We start from the raw sequence: 17,325 nt of genomic DNA, 5'->3' as shown, positions 1-17,325 counted from the left end.
AGATTGAGAGTGTGTGTGAGAGAGTGTGTGTGTGTGTGTGTGTGTGTGAGAGTGTGTGTGAGAGAGTGTGTGTGAGAGAGTGTGTGTGTGTGTGTGTGTGAGAGAGTGTGTGTGAGAGAGTGTGTGTGTGAGAGTGTGTGTGTGTGTGTGTGAGAGAGTGTGTGTGAGAGAGTGTGTGTGTGTGTGTGAGAGAGTGTGTGTGAGAGAGTGTGTGTGTGAGAGTGTGTGTGTGTGTGTGTGTGTGTGTGTGTGGGTGTGTGTGTGAGAGTGTGTGTGTGAGAGTGTGCGTGTGTGTGTGTGTGTGTGCGCTCTCACAGTAAACTGGATCTGACAGCCTCCCATGATGTAATCCAGGAACGAGTGCATCTTGATGATCTGCAGACAGACAAACGGCCACGACTTTAAATATTTAGCGTTTCAGCTTCACACAGTTTCACTGATGCTTCGTCATCTTTCATCAGCTGTTTCTGCACCAGCTGATTAGCAGCATCCAATCACATTCTCACATGTGAAAAACAACCTATGTTTATTAGTGTCAGAATAATGATGGTGAAATATTTTCATTTCAGCAAAGTGATGTAAAAAAACACAACCAAGATATTTAAATTCTGAAGGATATTTTGGAGGATTTTCACTTATTGAAAATACATCGAGTGGCAATAAGAAGCGTGGACTGGCGTTCAGTTTTTCTCTCTTCATGTCTCCTGCGCCTCCTGTTTCGTGTGCACCTCCTCCCTGCCCTCCTGTCTGATCACCTGCTCCTGTTCTGATTTCTTGCACCTGCATCACATTTCCCCCCGCGTGTACTGCAGCGCTATATGTTGCTCCGGTGCTCTGCTGCAACCTTTTAACTGTGCTTGGCCTTCAGCATTCGCCTGTAGCATCCTGGGTTTTGACTCACTTCTCTCTCCAGAGATTTCAGTGAATAATGGATAAAAAATCTTTTCCTCAACACTTTACCTCGACCTTGGTGGAAAATGTCACAAGGACCCTCCAAACCATGCTTCCTGTGTAACGTGTGCTGTGGTGACGACAGTCAGAGTGGAAGCAGAGAGAGAATCTTACACACTTTATGAGCTGTGCAGGTTCTGCTTTTTATATAAAACAACGATCTGGTTTCATTGCTCATGTTGGGATGAGCGCCGTGTGGCTAAACTCATCCTATATGCAGTTACATCGTCTGAAGTGAGGGAGTCCTCTGCATAATTGGAGCAAACACACCGTTTTGAAGCAATAACATAAAACAGCCCCCAAACTCGTCTGGGGGATCACTGGTAGAGGTCAAAGGTCGACTGAAACTGATCACCACGCTGATAGGGAAGAATCCGAGCTTGAGGTCAGAACAGCAACCCGCCCAAGTCACGGTTTGGGCTGTGGAACCAGTTTCCTGGAGAGAGGCAGACTCTGGAGGTGCCCGTCGTGGGAGGTGGTGAACGGGGCGGGTATACCTGTTTCCTGCCAGTTCAGCTGCCGCATGCTGTGACCCCCCCGGTGGATGAGAGGTCTGCTTCCCTGCCTCGTGAGGATCGGGAGTATTGCCTGTTATCCAGAGTACCTGAGGGCTCGCTGGAAAGTTGGAATCCATCATCCTGCTGGGCGACTTTGAGAGTCACGCAGGCCATAAGAGTATAACCTGAGTGCGGCTCTTGCAGTGACCAAGGCGTTGAGACCTGGACCTGTGGCAGGGGGCTGATGAGCCTCAGACTACAGTCAATACTCCTCCACATCCAAGTTCCAGGCATGCCCCACTGGGAGGAGGTAGACACGAAGCACTGGAAAGATTACACCTTTCTGTTGGCTTGGAAATGTCTTAATATTCCCCTGGACGAGCTGGAGGAAGAGGAGACCAGGGAGAAGAAGAACTGGGCATTTCTACATAGACTAGTGCATCCGGTGTCCAGACCTGGATAACCAGCAGAAACTATCATCTGGAATATGAAACTCTGAGGAGAGCTGTCTGTTGTTTTCAGTGTGGCAAAACTGAAGAGGACAAAGTGGAGAAGGTGGCGTCTAAAAACAGGATTTTCACTCTACAGTCAGACAAACTGTGTGAAGTGCTGACGTGAAACCGCTTTAATCGCCGGTGAGGACTCTGAACACGCACTCAGCTCCATATTTCTGCACGAATTTGAGATCCGTGAAAAGGGATGACCTCACAGTTGTGCAAAATTTAAATTAGGTTATTTTAGCATTGTTATTATTACGGTGAAATTATGTGGTTACGCCTGTTATGACAGATGGAGGAGGAGCCTCATCCATTAACCTTGTCATGCAGAAGAAAACACCTGGTAACACCTTCAATTTACACGTAAATTGAAGCAGCGCTGAAGCATTTGCTGGAGTCTGCCTGGCTCTCTGAGCATGGCCCTGGACACAGTGACAGATCCACTCTCACTCCATCAGTCTGCAGCTGGACTATCCTTAAATATCCGCTGATACAAGAGTTTCAGTTTCATTTCCTCTTCCATGGATCGAGTGTAAATTACCTCGCAGCTTTAGAGCAGCTCAGTAATTTGTCCCTGTGTTGTGCTACGCCTCAATCTGCGTCTGTCTTTTCAAACGGCTCTGAAGTCATTTTGAAGTAGGAACTCTTCACGTGTCGAGTGGCATCAGGCTAAATGTTATCCGGCTTTCACTGAGCGGCGGGATCTCCCCAGACTCCCCTCGCTCCATCTGAACACCATTCAGCATTGTCTGGCAGGAAATGTCAGGTAAGTCAGGCTGTTCAGCGCTACATAACTGGTTCTTCTAACAGTGCGTCAGGCAGAAGCCAACATCAATTGCCAAGAAAAACGAGACAGGCGGCGAGGAAAAGAAAACGAGGCGTTTTTAAGCCTTAAATGGTTGAAAAACATAAATTATGGAGCAAAAAAAACATGCAGACGTCAGTCACCTTGCACTGGTTCAGAATAACGATCCCAGAGTTCTTGTAGTTCTTCTTCTTCACTTTGTATTTGGGATTTATGCACGGCCACTGCACCTGAAAGAGGGAAAGCTGAACGTTATTTTCCTCTCCTCTGTCTGATATACTATCACAGCCAGACCTGATCACAGACCTGATCACAGACCTGATCACAGGCAGACCTGATCACAGACCTGATCACAGGCAGACCTGATCACAGACCTGATCACAGCCAGACCTGATCACAGACCTGATCACAGCCAGACCTGATCACAGACCTGATCACAGACCTGATCACAGCCAGACCTGATCACAGACAGACCTGATCACAGACCTGATCACAGACCTGATCACAGCCAGACCTGATCACAGACAGACCTGATCACAGACCTGATCACAGGCAGACCTGATCACAGACCTGATCACAGACCTGATCACAGACCTGATCACAGGCAGACCTGATCACAGACCTGATCACAGACCTGATCACAGCCAGACCTGATCACAGACAGACCTGATCACAGACCTGATCACAGACCTGATCACAGCCAGACCTGATCACAGACAGACCTGATCACAGACCTGATCACAGGCAGACCTGATCACAGACCTGATCACAGACCTGATCACAGACCTGATCACAGGCAGACCTGATCACAGACCTGATCACAGACCTGTGGAATGATTCCTACAGAAGCTCTTTCTAAGTGAAGCGTGTGCGATCAATAAATCGTTCGCTGACAGGTTTAAAAGTGACCTCACATTAACAGCAGCTGCTTCTTCCAGGTGACCCTGATAATTGCTCCTCCTCAGGTAAATCAGTGTGTCTGAGACTGTCTGTCTGAGCTGTGGGGATGATGGCAGCCTGCTAATGGGAAGCTAACAGCCTGCAGCCTGCAGCCGCCGCCCCCGATCACCTGCTCAGGTGACTTCATAACAGAGGCCTGCAGCAATCTAATTTCATCCTGTAGGTGGTGCTGTTTTTTTCCATAGCAGGAAGTCTGTTTGTCCAATCAGGAGACACGAAAGCGACAGCGGCACCGTCGCCTTCCTGTTTTTCTCCCAGAGTTATGGTGTGTTGTTTGAGCTCAGCATCGCTGCCTCTGCTGCTGCCGCTGACAAACAAACAATCTCTGCGAATTGCAAATAAATCTTTAAACTCTCTGTGGGGATGTGTGAGGATCAGGGCATGGAGGCAGTTTGTCGTGCAGGCTCAACGCTAACAGAGGAAGTGACGTCTGAAGCCTCTGAGCTGAAGGTCTGTGGACACAGCGGCTTCTCCGTGATTTAATTGGCTGACTGTGACTCTGTTCATTCTGCTCTCAGCCAACATTTTAAGAGCGAGGTCTCATCTCAGTGATTTTCGCTCGTTTAAAGGAGATGTGATCTGGGCCGACATGGAGGCGAAATCCACTGAAAAACAGCGTGAGAGGGCAGCGTGTCACCACATGTGGGCGTGAAACAGAGTGGAGATGGCGTACTCAGCCCCTGATCGATAAGCAGGGGTGGAGAGGGTGCGTGACTGTGCTCGGGTGGCAATGAGGCCACTGGGTGAGCACACTCAAAGACCACAAGGTCAGCTGACACAGGCAGCGCAGGCGAGCCTGCCGAGGGCGGGGAGTTAGGGAGGGAGGAACGCTAACAGAGACTCTGCTGATGCGCACCCCTCCAACTTCACACCAGCGTCTGCAGAAGGTCATCAGGACGGCACAGAGCACCGCTGTGATGTCAGAGCAGAGCCTCTGACATCATCAGTGACAAGACCAGCAAACCCACACTGTCCACACCTTTCTCAAAATGAGCTCATCATTTGTGGGTCAGCTTGTAAAATGAAGCATTTCCACAAAAAATGAACATCCTCAGCGAACGTGGTAGTCACACTAACCAGACCGACCCGTGAGTTTTACCTTAGACATAACAAAACATTTGAACTCGTTTGCTTCAGGAAGTAATATCGAGCGACTCGTCATATTTGGTCATATGTAGAGGACTTTGTTTTGTAACTCGGCCAGTGATGCTCAGTAAGGAAGCCGGCACCGACCTCAGCTCTGATATCCTGAGAAAATAAGCTCAGAGAAAATAACTAAAAATGATTTTTTTAGACATAATATTATAATATTATTATAATATTCTAATAATATTATTCTAATAATATTCTAATAATATTATTATAATAGTATTAGAATATTATAATACAATATTAGACATAATATGTGAATATTTGACCATTTTGAGTGTCGTAAAATGATTATTTTTGTCTGTCAGATAAATAAAGGACTTCAAGGAATAACAATGAGAGTCACTATTCTTTGAGATTATATACACGAACCAAACTTATTAAAGGCAGCGTCTGTAACAATAATAAAGAACTTTGCTGCTGGTTGCAGTTCAGCAGTTCCTCTGATCCATTATTCTCAGAGAGTTTGTTCTTGTTTCCCGTGTTTATGGCGCCTGTGAGCTCACAGATCAGTGATGCTGTATCAGGTTAGGTACCAGGGTCGACGTCCCTGGGCTGTATTTGACTCCAGTGGACGAAGCAAATCGAGCAGATGAAATTATTACAGACGTGCCTCTGAGCGCTGTGTGTAATCCAGCCTCAGCAGAAACACCACAAACACATTTGTCTTTGTAAGATTCGTCCCTGCACTCAGGTGAAAGCAGCTTCCTGGAGAGGTGCCGTTTAAATCCAGAGTGCTGTCAGACAGAAGCATGAACCACAGGCAGCTGCAGCAGGACACAATCCTTCAGCTGCACAAACAAGACCGCCGAGGATTCGCCCCGACTCCCTCACTCAGACCCGCCGAGACCGGGTGACTCTATTTGTGTTGGGATGGAGGACGGACGGAAGAACGGGGAGCTCCCCGGAGACTTCAGGAGAGAGCGAGAGTGGGACTGAGAGCACGGCTCTTTGTGTCTGTGGGAGGCGAACAAGCTCTCCTCCTGTGCTGGCTTCCAGCAGCGTGAAGAAAAGGTTTCACGCTGAAGATAAAATGCACGCCCATTGCAACGACTCAAACAGCAGTCAGGAGTTTTCCTTCTTGGTGCGCTGCATAACCTCCAGGGCTGAAAATAGACTCCAACAATAAAAACAATAGAACTGCAGTTCCTGTGATCTGAGTTCTGTTTAAATGTCTTAATGTGCCTCGCCTGTGCTCCGTGTTACATCTCGTTATCCTGCTTTCTGTGTATTCCCTGTTTTACTTTGACAGTCCCGTGTTTCCTTCCTGTCTCGTGTGTCAGATTAGGTTCAGCTGTGTTTGCCTGCTGTTACGTATTCCCTCGTTACCTCTGTATTTATTGTGTGTGCTTTCCTCAGACACTCACAGGCGTCTCTTGGAGAGGCAAACATCTTAGAGGTTTTCTCTGCATCGGCTGTTGTTTGTTTTAGGGTCGGAAAACCGGGCGGCGACAGTTTTAAGTCCTTTCTTTCAATCTTTCCATATAACTTCGCTGTGTTCAGCTGTGTTCGTCTCCACATTTCAATAAGATGTCCTAACATCCAAACCAGCCGATGAGGTCACAGTGAACACGTTCGTGTTTTCTGCCCGTGCGGTCTGTGGTCATATCCTTATGTGATGTCATCCAAAGACTACAGACAGAATATTAGACACAGCTCACCGAGCTGGCTGGGTTTATGAAAACTGGGATGTGGTTTTGTCGTACGGCCGCTCAACAGCCTTCCAGTGAAGATGTTGGGCTCTTTGTAATCAATAATGAGACAGCTGAGGATTCCTCGGCAGCTGATTGTTCCTGGCCTTTCAGCCGTGTGTTGTCATCTTCAGGGAATTTCCAGAGAAAACTCACAGCCGCAGCGTCTGTAAGCAGAACGGCATTAACGGACAGTCGGAGAGCGCCTTAATTAGCGGTCGTCTCCTTTCTGCAGCAGCTCTGCTCTCTGACAGCTGCGTCTTCATTAGCTCTCGGGGTAATCACTTCACACCCTCTGCCTAAATAACCTCGGAGGCACTTTAGCCCCCGAGGAGCATTTTAAAGGGTGGTCTCGCTGCTAATTGGTGCTTTTCTGGAAACCCGGAGGTGCAGGACCTAACGGAGATCAGGTCTTTTGTGCTTCAACCTGCCGAGTTCAAATGTGTTTAGCTCAAGAGAGGTCATCATTATAGGTCACCACTCCCCAGGCTGTTTCTCATTCCTCCTGTTTCATCTGTAATAATAAGGCTACTCTGTTTGTCAGTCCGGTTTCTAAACTGGAGTATCTGCACGTCCGGTTGCCACCATGGAGCATGAAGGAGGAGCTGTGCTGGTGTGGCCTGAGCTCGGAAAGAAAAGCGTCAGGACTTCTTTAAGTTTCTTGAAGACGTTTCATCCGAGAAGCTTCTTCAGTTCTAAGAGCAGCTGGTGGAGAGTCCCAGATTTAAGTCCTGTGGGAGTGTCGTGACCTCCTATTGATCCTCTGCCTAATCACATGAGCCCAGGTGTGAAAGCAGGTGTGGGTCACAATCAGCCAGAGTTTCAGGTGAGCTTATTGTGAAACCTGGCCCCATCCCTATCATGTGATTTCCTGAGGTCAGATGGCCCAGGATGTGAGTGGGCGTTAAGACGTCTGGGGAGGATCTCAAAACTGGATTATAGATGCAAACAGTTGGTGTCGTAAGCCCCGCCCTCTGGGTGGGAGCAGCAGATCCAGAAGAAGGGGCAGAATGATGGAGCGCTCCGTCAGAACCTCCACCCAGCTGAGATTGTCTGACAACCTCATGACGCTGACTGAAGGATGACTCTGAAAACATCAGGTGTCTGTTGGTATACGTCACATGCTGCTGGCATCTTCTGATCGTCTCTCCTTTGAATGGAAACCTCGTAAGAGAAATTGTTGGAAAACTCCTGAGAGAATCAGGATGGCATGCGATGTATAAATGTTGCATCCATCTGGAAGACCCTTGTGGATTAGGGAGCAGCTGAAGGAAGATGCACCCCCATCAAAACACAGACATTAACGGTGTTTTCTGTTTTAGAGCAATCTCTGGTTTGTGTCACAGCTGCAAAAGATTTCCTTGGAAATCTTATTGAAATGTGGAGACGAATGCCAGCTGAACACGGGGAATTTATATGAAAAGTTTGAAAGAAATTAGGCGGACTTAAAACTGTCACCGCCCGGTTTTCCGACCCTAAAACAAACAACAGCCGATGCAGAGAATTCCAGAGCGCAGCTTTCACACATTCGGTGATTCACTTATAAACTGGCAAACCTAAGACTCCTGCAGGGCTGCCTCGCTGTCTCTCGGAGAGTCTGTGAGTGAATTCGTTTCACCCTGTAACTGTAATGGCGTGTCACAGCGTGTGAGCCGTGGTGTCGCTCAGTCTGACTCTCACTGAGCCATTAAATTGATTGAATAGCTGAAGGAGAAACAGGGTGAACAGATACCTGCCTCACAGGGAGCTTTCTCCTTCAGGAGCGTTGGGCAGAGCAAATTAAATATTAACTGCATCTACTGTAGCTGCTCCAGCAGGAGGAAAACTACATGAGAGGTTTCTGGTACAATATGACACGATCAGGCTACACGTCAGGCATCAAACATTTAAATAACCTGCCTGATATCGACTGCTCTAAAGCTCTCCTGTGCAGTACACCGTTTATGTTTTGGAAGCTTTTCCAGCATATCCAACAGACTGGATCAAGATCTGAGGAATTCAAACTCCATCGCCTTTAAATTCCCATCGAGTTCCTCAAACTTTAACAATGATCCTTCTGGAAGAGGCCACTGCAATCAAGGGATACTGCTCACATGACCGCGGGGTGTCCGTGGCCTGAAGACATGTTTGGGTACATGTTTCATGTCAAAGTTAGATCTTCAAGAATCCAAGAACTGGATGGTTCCCAGCAGGAGTTAAGCTCTGACTCATTAGGCAGGATTTGTATTTTTCCAGTGACTGATGGTGAGGATGGCTGATACTTGAGGGGTCTGGATGTGATTCATGCTAAGCTAACAAAGGTGCAGGGCTCGCAAAATTTCAAAATCCCTGGTAGCCCTTCGGGCAGGGACTCTTCAGTTTTGGTAGCCCAAAATAAATTTAAGTAGCCCAAATAAAAAAGAGAGCAATTTTTTGATTGATGTTTTGTTTCCTTTACAATATTATACATTAAAGTATAATATTGTAAAGGAAACAAAACATTAATCAAAAAATTGTTGAAACACAAATTACAACATTGTATAAAAATTACAATCATCAACTCAAATACTTGGTTCTAATTGAACAGAAACTTCTATGAACTTGTAAGAACTGTGTAGGACATGAATCAGTCTGTGTCAGATCCTGAAATTGAAATCTCCACTGAAGTCACAGGTAAGAGACAAGTGGAACCAAGATCGAGGCCATTTGCTTTTTGAAGTTTGCAAAGACTGCTAAATTGTGCCAGTGGTAGTTCACTCTTTGCAACATAGTAGCTGGTCTAAACAGATTTTCAGGTTTATTTTTAGTATGTTATTTGCAATTGGTGTTTGTTCTGGGAAAGATATTGCAGAATGAGCAATAATGCATTTCTTGCATTTCTCATGGGTTCTAATGGGGGCCTTTCTTAAAATGACTGGTCCCAGTAACAAAGGCGCTTGTCGACTCAGAAATCGAGAGAAAACCAACAACACACCCGGCAGAACATTATGTTATTTACACGGGTGCACATAAGTGGTCCGCATGTGCGCATTCGCTGTCAAAATAAAAGACGCGCACCAGATAAGAAGTTGCAGCGCGCGTTTGCGTCCATATAAAAAGCTGTTTCTGTCCGCTAGAGTGGGATTTTCACGGCACATTCTGCACCACATCTCTGTGCGTTCATCATTTGTTTGAAGCCAGCTCACCTCCTGCAACCACTTTTCCGAGAATACGCGCTTCTTTTGTGGTTCGGACTCCTTCTGACATTTCTTTGGAGGTGGAGGAACGCCAAAGTAATTGCTTAAAGGAGCTTCTTCGACATCTTTAAGAGTTCTAAACAAATGTCTGTCCTCCTCCAGAAAATCTTATGTACGCAAACACGCGTTGCAACTTCTTATCTTGTGCGCGTTTTTTATTTTGACAGCGAATGCGCACCTGCGGACCACTTATGTGCAGCCCTGGTTATTTAGCTCGTCATATTGCAGCCACAGAAATTCTTTTGTCCATGAAACCATAAAGCTGCACTTTCTTTTTGCCTTATAGTCTGATTTGTCATAACTTCTCCGTTTTGTGGTAAGCTTTTCTTTGGCTGTCACTTCTTCACCCTGACCTGTCTTATTTGGCTCAGCAGAACTAAAATATATATCCTGCTGCTTTTACACACGACTCACATAACGCTCAGCGATTCTCTGCGCGATCAACCTCTCACATGTTTAAGCTGCGGGAGATTTCACTTGTCATGTTTGCATAGTAAGCTAACGATTAATAAGACGATGTCAGAGGAATTGGTGCACAAATTATCATCACTCACAGATCAGTGCTGTCGCTCTCTATACACAGTTCGCACGATTGCAAAGTGAAAGCAAAAAAACAAGCGCAAATTCAAACGCGATTTCAATATGTCACATATTGACAGTGGCTCACCGATGCCAATGACATAATTACCCAGCTACATTTCTGAAAGAATGCAAAAGCATTGACATATATTTTTCCTTCCTACGATAGCCCGACGGGCAGGGCAGAGATAGATTTTGGTAGCCCGACTGGAAGAATCGCTAGCCCCGGGACGTCGGGCTTGTCATGTACATGAAACTGATATCCTATAAATCCACATAAACACATATTTAATTTGATTTCCTGTAAACAGTCAAAGAACACACAGCTGAATCACAATCATTTCCCAGCAATTACAACAGTCAGTGAACGCATCACGCTTCAAACACGCTCTCAGAAGACAGAGGGTTGAAGTATGAATCACACGCGGTCGGCTCAGGTTTTAGAGGACAGCCTCACCTGCCGTCCATCGATGGCGCCTCTCATCTCTTTGAACGTAGCCTCGAACTCACCGATGTAGTCGTGTTTCCCGTTTGAGTCCCAGTCCCATACGGTGCACTGAGTGGACACAAACACAGAAACAGTTATTCCATCCGAATGATCCAAGGCCGGATCCCAGCTTCATCACTGTTCCGTGTCCTGCTATTTACGGCTGTGACCCACAAAGCTTCTGCTCGCTCATTAATTGGATGTTTGCCTTGAACTGAAGGAGATCATTTCAGACTGAACCTGTGTTTTTGTTCTTGTTGTTTTTAGGTCACAGCTTGTTCGGCAAATCGAAACACAGAAGCGGTTCAGCCCGGAGCTGAGGTGTGAGCGGTGCATGGCAGGAGGAGGTCTGTCCAAGCCTCCACATCAAATAGGATTTCCTGCATTCACATGATTGTGTTTCTGGTTTATTTCGGCACACTGTGGTTTCTAACGAGTCGACCGCGTCTCTCTGGGCAGCAGAGACTGAAACCACGAGGAGGCATGTAGAGAGAAAGATATTAGTTTGGTGCAGCTTTTAAAAATCATTCACATTCATTGAAACTGTGAAAATAAACTTGAGTAAAACTCAAAGCGAAATATAACAAATGCAGCAGCGGCTCGGTGATGCAATGGAAACAGACACTCGTGTCATTAATATGTAGATTCAGAGCGTCGCTGTTAGGATGTGAAATAAATGAGGATGTGTCGAGCCCGAGTTAAACCTCACTGTACCGCACTTCAAAGAAACGCCCAGCTGGAGGCTTCGTCCACCTGACGAGTCCTCCCAGCGGAGTGAGCGGACAGCTCGCGCTGGCAGCACCGTGACCAGAACGGGAAGTAAACGAGAAGAGACGGCGGACTGAATCCAGGACAGTTTGACAGGGTTCATGAAAAATAGATGGGAGGAGGTGAAGAGGAGCGCTGGCAGTCTGCGAGCCGGAGAGGAAGAGCTGCATGGCTTTACAAACACACACAGTCTCGTGTTCCAGTTCCACTCTGCTGGTTTAATCTTTTCATATATTCATGCAGGAGTTTCACTGAACATCCATCTTTGTGAGGACCAATTAGAGTTTCATGAGTCACTGTTTTCCCAGTGCGTGCTCAGAGGCTCTACACAGGAGCTCTGTAATCCTGGAAACACTCGGGAAGTTTGAGGATTTAGAAACGTTCTGACATGTAAAAAGGTTTGACTATGTTTCTGCGTCATCCGTCAGAACGAAGCAGATCGCTGATGCTGATCATGTCAGAGGTCAGACTGACTCCTCCTCAGCAGCTTCTCCAGCTAAACCAACCTGTAGCTGTGGTTCACATCTGTGCCTCAAGCTTCCAGCTGAAAACTGATGAATGCAATTAACAGCAACTAAATCAGGTGAGTTTAGAGGCTAAACCTGAAAAAGGAAAGACAAACCATGGGCCTCGGTCTCCTGATCCAACCAGCTCTTCAGGGAGTCTGAGCTCGTGTCTACGGCTGAGCCCAGACGCCCTTCAGAGGAAGCTCACCTCCATCATTTGTATGAACCATCTCATTCTTTCGTTCACCAGCCACAGCTCGAGGCCGTTGGTGAGATCTACATCGCTGCCTTCATGCCCACACTTCACCATCAGAGTTCTTCACACTCAGCTGCAGACCACCAGCGTGAGTCTAAACATGAGCAAATTGAACATCATCATCCACACAAAGCACAGATGAGATCCTCAGCCCACCCGAACCTCAGCTGTGCCCAAATTTCCCGAGCGTTAATGTCGTGAAAGAGTGGGCGATGGAGTCGAAGGAGGTCCAAGCAGACCAGCTCCCCGCTCTTTAAAAGTACCACGTGTGGTTGTCTTCTGCAGGTTTAACTCATTGACCTACTCCCAGTTAGACACGACTGCAGAACCTGTGCAACAAATGAGCCATTCTACTGTCTGGGCCATGAGCACCTTCATCATCAGAAGATCAGGAACATCCTCAGAAACAGGTACAAACCCTCCTGTGGGCTCAGAGGACGTCCACCAGTGGAGGACTGTGGAAAAGCTGAATTTCCTGATGAATCTCAGGGATTAGTGACAGAAACAGAAGACGATACAACCCCACATCAAACCCACACAGACTCAAATCTGACCATCCTTCAGAGACATCCTCCACCCTCTGTTTTGATCTCTGAGAAGGATTCGCCCTGCAGCAGTAATGAGCCCAAACACTCGTCGAAGCTTTGAAGAACTACTCGACTTTGGTAAAAACGTGTCTGTGTTTGCTGAAGGGATGAGTCGCAAACATCTGGAGTCAAGTGTGCGAGCAAATTAGATCAGTGTGGGTAAATCTGCATCTGCTTTTATATGCACACGTTACTGTGAGCCTGATTATTTCTGGGTGTAAATGTGTGTGTGTCCTTCCCTCCTCATTATACTGAAGATCAGCAGCAGCAGAGACGGCAGCAGCTGTGTAAAAACCTCCTCTTCGCACAAATTAGCAGAGCCATTAAAGAGGGATTAAAGAGAGGAAAAGGGATCGCAGCGCTTTCTATTCATCTACCTGAGAGGCGACACGCTGAGAGTTTTAATGAGCTGTCGCACTCACGGCTTCATTCACTCAGCTGCATTAGCAGCTCAGAGGATGCATCACCCAAATCCTGAGACCTGTGATGTCCTGTCTCAGAGAGCAGCCTCACCTTTAACGTCGATAACCGGCAGCCGGTGTCACGCAACAATAATGCGAGCTGTTCCTGCTCGCTCGCTCCTTTCTCATCCTGCTGATCTTAAATGTTTTCGTCCTGAGTTTGCAGATAACTCATCTTTAGTATTTCTTCTTTCTTCAGCATTTTGGATCATTTTCTGCTGCTTTGTTGTAAAATCACTCATTCTTTCTAGGTGTGTCAAATATCTTCATATCTGTACTAAAATAAAACTGTGGCGTGGGTGTGGTCTCTGGCCGGCTGCAGAGGAGGGGTGACGCAGCGAGCTCCCGGGGCGGGGTGAACAGGTGTGCTGGGAAGTGAACGTGACTCTTTATATGTTCACAGTGACAGTCGGAGGGGAGTGTCTGTGTCCCACTGTAAAGAAGTGCTGTCACCACGTCCGTGCACCTACGCGATGCTATCGAGCCTTCGGCTCAGATGCTGCTGAGCATTTTTCAACGTGATTTGAACAACTTGTGTCCAGTCCCTCTGAGTCGTCCTCCGTAGACGGATTACTCTCTCATCTGGACTCTGTTGTTGCACCTCTAAGACTCAGGCAGTGTAAACCCAAGGCCAGTCCTTGGCTAACCGATTTTACTCGAGCCATTAGATGTGAAAGGCGATGGAAAAAGGACAGGCTCTACATCTCTCTGGAAGCTCTTAAGGCGAGCTGGAAAGCTTACCAGAGGGCAGCAAAGACCGCCAAAAACTCAAAACTATTTTTCACAACTTATTGCTGTTAATTCACACAACCCTCGTGTTTTGTATAATACCATAAATTCTGTACTGAACGCAGAGGATCGTGTTCTTTTGCAGTCTTCTGAGGTTATGTGTGATAAGTTTCTTAATTTCTTTGTGGATAAGGTTGCCGGTTTGAGACCCTCCACTTTATCTTTTGTTGACCCGGCTGAGATGTTCCCTGTTTAAATTTGCTTATTGCTTTCCAACCAATTGTTCTACCTGAACTTGAGAAGCTTGTGTTAACTGCTAACCCGTGTGGTTCTCCGAATGATGTCGCTCATCCCCGTTTTCTGAAAGAGGTGTTTCCTACTTTTGGACCACATATTCTGAACCTAATTAATACCAGCCTCTTGTCAGGTCAAGTACCAAGCGAGTTTAAGCATGCAGTTATTCACCCCTAACTTAAGAAGCCAGGCTCAGATATTTCAGTTCAGTCAAACTGTAGACCCATCTCTAAACTTCCTTTTCTGAGTAAGATCTTGGAAAAGGTTGTTCACACTCAGCTGATGGATTATCTAAACAACTCTCAGATGTTTGAAGTTTTTCAGTCCGACTTTAGGCCGTTTCATAGCACAGAGACAGCTCTCATAAAGGTTATGAACGATATCCTGGTAACGACGGCCTGTGGTAAACACGTAGTGCTTATACTACCAGATATGACTGCTGCATTCGACACAGTGGATCACGACCTGCTGATCTCTCGATTACAGCTTTGTGTGGGCATTTCTGGCTTGGCACTCCTGTGGATAAAATCATATCTGTCAAACAGGAGCTTCTGTGTTAAGGTGGGCTCGTCATCGTCCTCTGTGGCCCCTCTGCCGTGGGGTGTCCCACAGGGATCTATTCTTGGGCCATTACTGTTTTCATCTCCTGCCACCGGGTGCGATCTTTCGTAAACACAAAGTTTCATTTCATCTATATGCTGATGATTGCCAGCTTTATTTTCCTTTCAGTCGTTCTGATAGCTCCACAATTAGACTCCTGCTTGATTGCCTTAGTGATGTTAAGTCATGGATGCTCTAAACTTTTTAAATTTTAACGAACGTAAAACGGAAGCAATTCTGTTCGGCCCGAATCGTTCCTCTGATATCCCTGATGTTGACCTTGCTGCTCTGACCCTTCACCTGAACAGCTCGATTACCAATCTTGGGTTAAAAACCGACTCTGCACTTACCTTTGATGGCCACGTGAATGCGGTGGTGAAATCGTCATTCTATCAACTCAGGCGTCTGTCGAAGGTCAAACCTTTTCTTTCAAGGCGTGACTTGGAGACTGTTATCCACGCTTTTATAACCTCACGCTTGGATTATTGCAACTCCCTTTTAACAGGGGTTGGACCGGGCACTCTGACACGCCTGCAACTAGTCCAGAAATGCTGCGGCACGGTTTTTATCTGGTAGAAGGACATTTGAGCACATTACTCTGGTCCTGGCCTCCCTGCACTGGCTTCCAATTGAATTTAGGATTCATTTTAAAGTTCTTTTATTGGTTTTTAAATCTTTCAATGGTCTGGCACCTGCGTATCTGTCTGATTTGCTGAAGCCCTATGTCCCCACTCGTTCGCTCCGGTCAGCTGAGCAGCTGTTGCTCTCAGTCCCCAAATCACGGCTGAAACTGAGAGCGAGCGTTCTCTATCGTGGGTCCTAAGCTTTGGAATAATCTTCCTCTTCACATTAGGCGATCGACATCAGTGCTGGTTTTTAAATCCAGATTGAAAACGCATTTTTATTCACTGGCTTTTGACTCAGTGGTTGACTGACTTGTATTTTATTGTTTTTGCTATGTTTATTATTTTATCGTATTTATTATTCTTATGGGATCTATTATGTTTCTATTGTTCACCACTTTGGTCGGCCTTGTGTGTTTTTAAAGTGCTATATAAATAAACTATGATGATGATGATGATGTGTCTTGTTTGTGTGTAAAGGGTCCAACTTCACAAAAACGTTTTTAACATTAAGTTAGGGGGGAAGTGCCGGGGATTCCCATGATGCACTTCTTCTTCACTGTGTATTAGCAGACCTCTCTGCATTGAATCATATCTGTTATTAACCTCTGTCTCTCTTCCACAGCATGTCTTTATCCTGTCTTCCTTCTCTCACGTCAACCAATCACAGCAGATGGCCCCGCCCCTCCCTGAGCCTGGTTCTGCTGGAGGTTTCTTCCTGTTAAAAGGGAGTTTTTCCTTCCCACTGTCGCCAAAGTGCTGCTCATAGGGGATCATGTGATTGTTGGGTTTTTCTCTGTATGTACTATTGTAGGGTCGACCTTACAATGTAAAGCACCTTGAGGCGACTGTTGTTGTGATTTGGCGCTGTGTAAATAAAGTTGAATTGAATTGAAGTTAGGACTCATGATGTTATAATACAGGGTATAAGTTATTGTGCAGCTATAAAGACTTTACCTTGCCTAATGAACAGCACTGTGCAAGAATCGTGAGCCAAGTCTCACTTCTCTATCTGTTGTAAGAAAAATGAACAGCAGGTGCAGCGATTTAATGAAACCTGTTTGTACAATTCTAACAACCTTCATCTATCTATGCTTCCACAGACGGTGTGTTTGGATCATTGTCACGGTGAAAAATGAAGCTGCTGTCAATCAGATGTTTCCAGATGTTACTGCATCTGGTGGCTCAACACCTGACAATTCTTTTCAGCATCTGTAATTCTATGAATTTTGATAAGATCTCTAATGCTACTGGCGAATGAGACGTGTCACGAGACATGAAGTGCTTAAGTAGAGTATCTTGATGCATGCTCAGCTGACTGCATGTTTCCCGAACCTTATAAAAAGTTCATTCAGTGGTGCAAATGTGCTGTTCATAAGGTTGGAAACCTGCAGCCAGCTGAGCCTGAAACATTTCTCCCACTGAAACGTCCAGATGAACAGAATCAACCTTTTGGGACTTAAGTAGATCAGAGAAGCACTATATAAGAATTGGTCCATTTACCATACATACTGATGATGATTTGAACCAAGAATGCCTTTCCTCCCACTTCTCTTCACTAAGAATGGCTTCCTGACAGGCGCTCTTCCTCTGAGAACATTTCTGATGGGTGAACAGTGAACAGCAGATGAATCTCCTCAGTCCTGTGTGAGGTCTTTGCTGAATTTTTC

The 17,325-nt window shown here is 46.2% G+C and overlaps 1 protein-coding gene across 1 annotated transcript in view; it reads right to left on the bottom strand.

The window, feature by feature from the left end:
* Positions 1–287: 287 nt before the first annotated feature.
* The window catches only part of LOC147319925 (copine-4-like), a gene marked incomplete at its 3' end in the record, with an annotated part of 81,775 nt that continues 64,737 nt past the window's right edge, over positions 288–17,325 (bottom strand). Inside the window, exons 8-10 of the mRNA XM_086310112.1 lie at positions 10,802–10,900; positions 2,894–2,980; positions 288–375 (exon numbers count right to left, since the gene is read on the bottom strand). Of these exons, the coding sequence (XP_086166238.1) occupies positions 288–375; positions 2,894–2,980; positions 10,802–10,900 (274 nt within the window). The remainder of the gene's footprint in view (positions 376–2,893; positions 2,981–10,801; positions 10,901–17,325) is intronic.

Source organism: Aulonocara sp. 'chitande type north' Nkhata Bay, linkage group LG11 (assembly GCF_057382095.1).
Source record: "Aulonocara sp. 'chitande type north' Nkhata Bay isolate Kocher_YH1m ecotype deep benthic linkage group LG11, A_spYH_male_GT1.1, whole genome shotgun sequence".
Classification (NCBI taxonomy): Eukaryota; Metazoa; Chordata; class Actinopteri; order Cichliformes; family Cichlidae; genus Aulonocara; species Aulonocara sp. 'chitande type north' Nkhata Bay.
The sequence above is the reverse complement of the archived record's forward strand: the minus strand, read 5'-3'. Positions and strand labels throughout refer to the sequence as shown.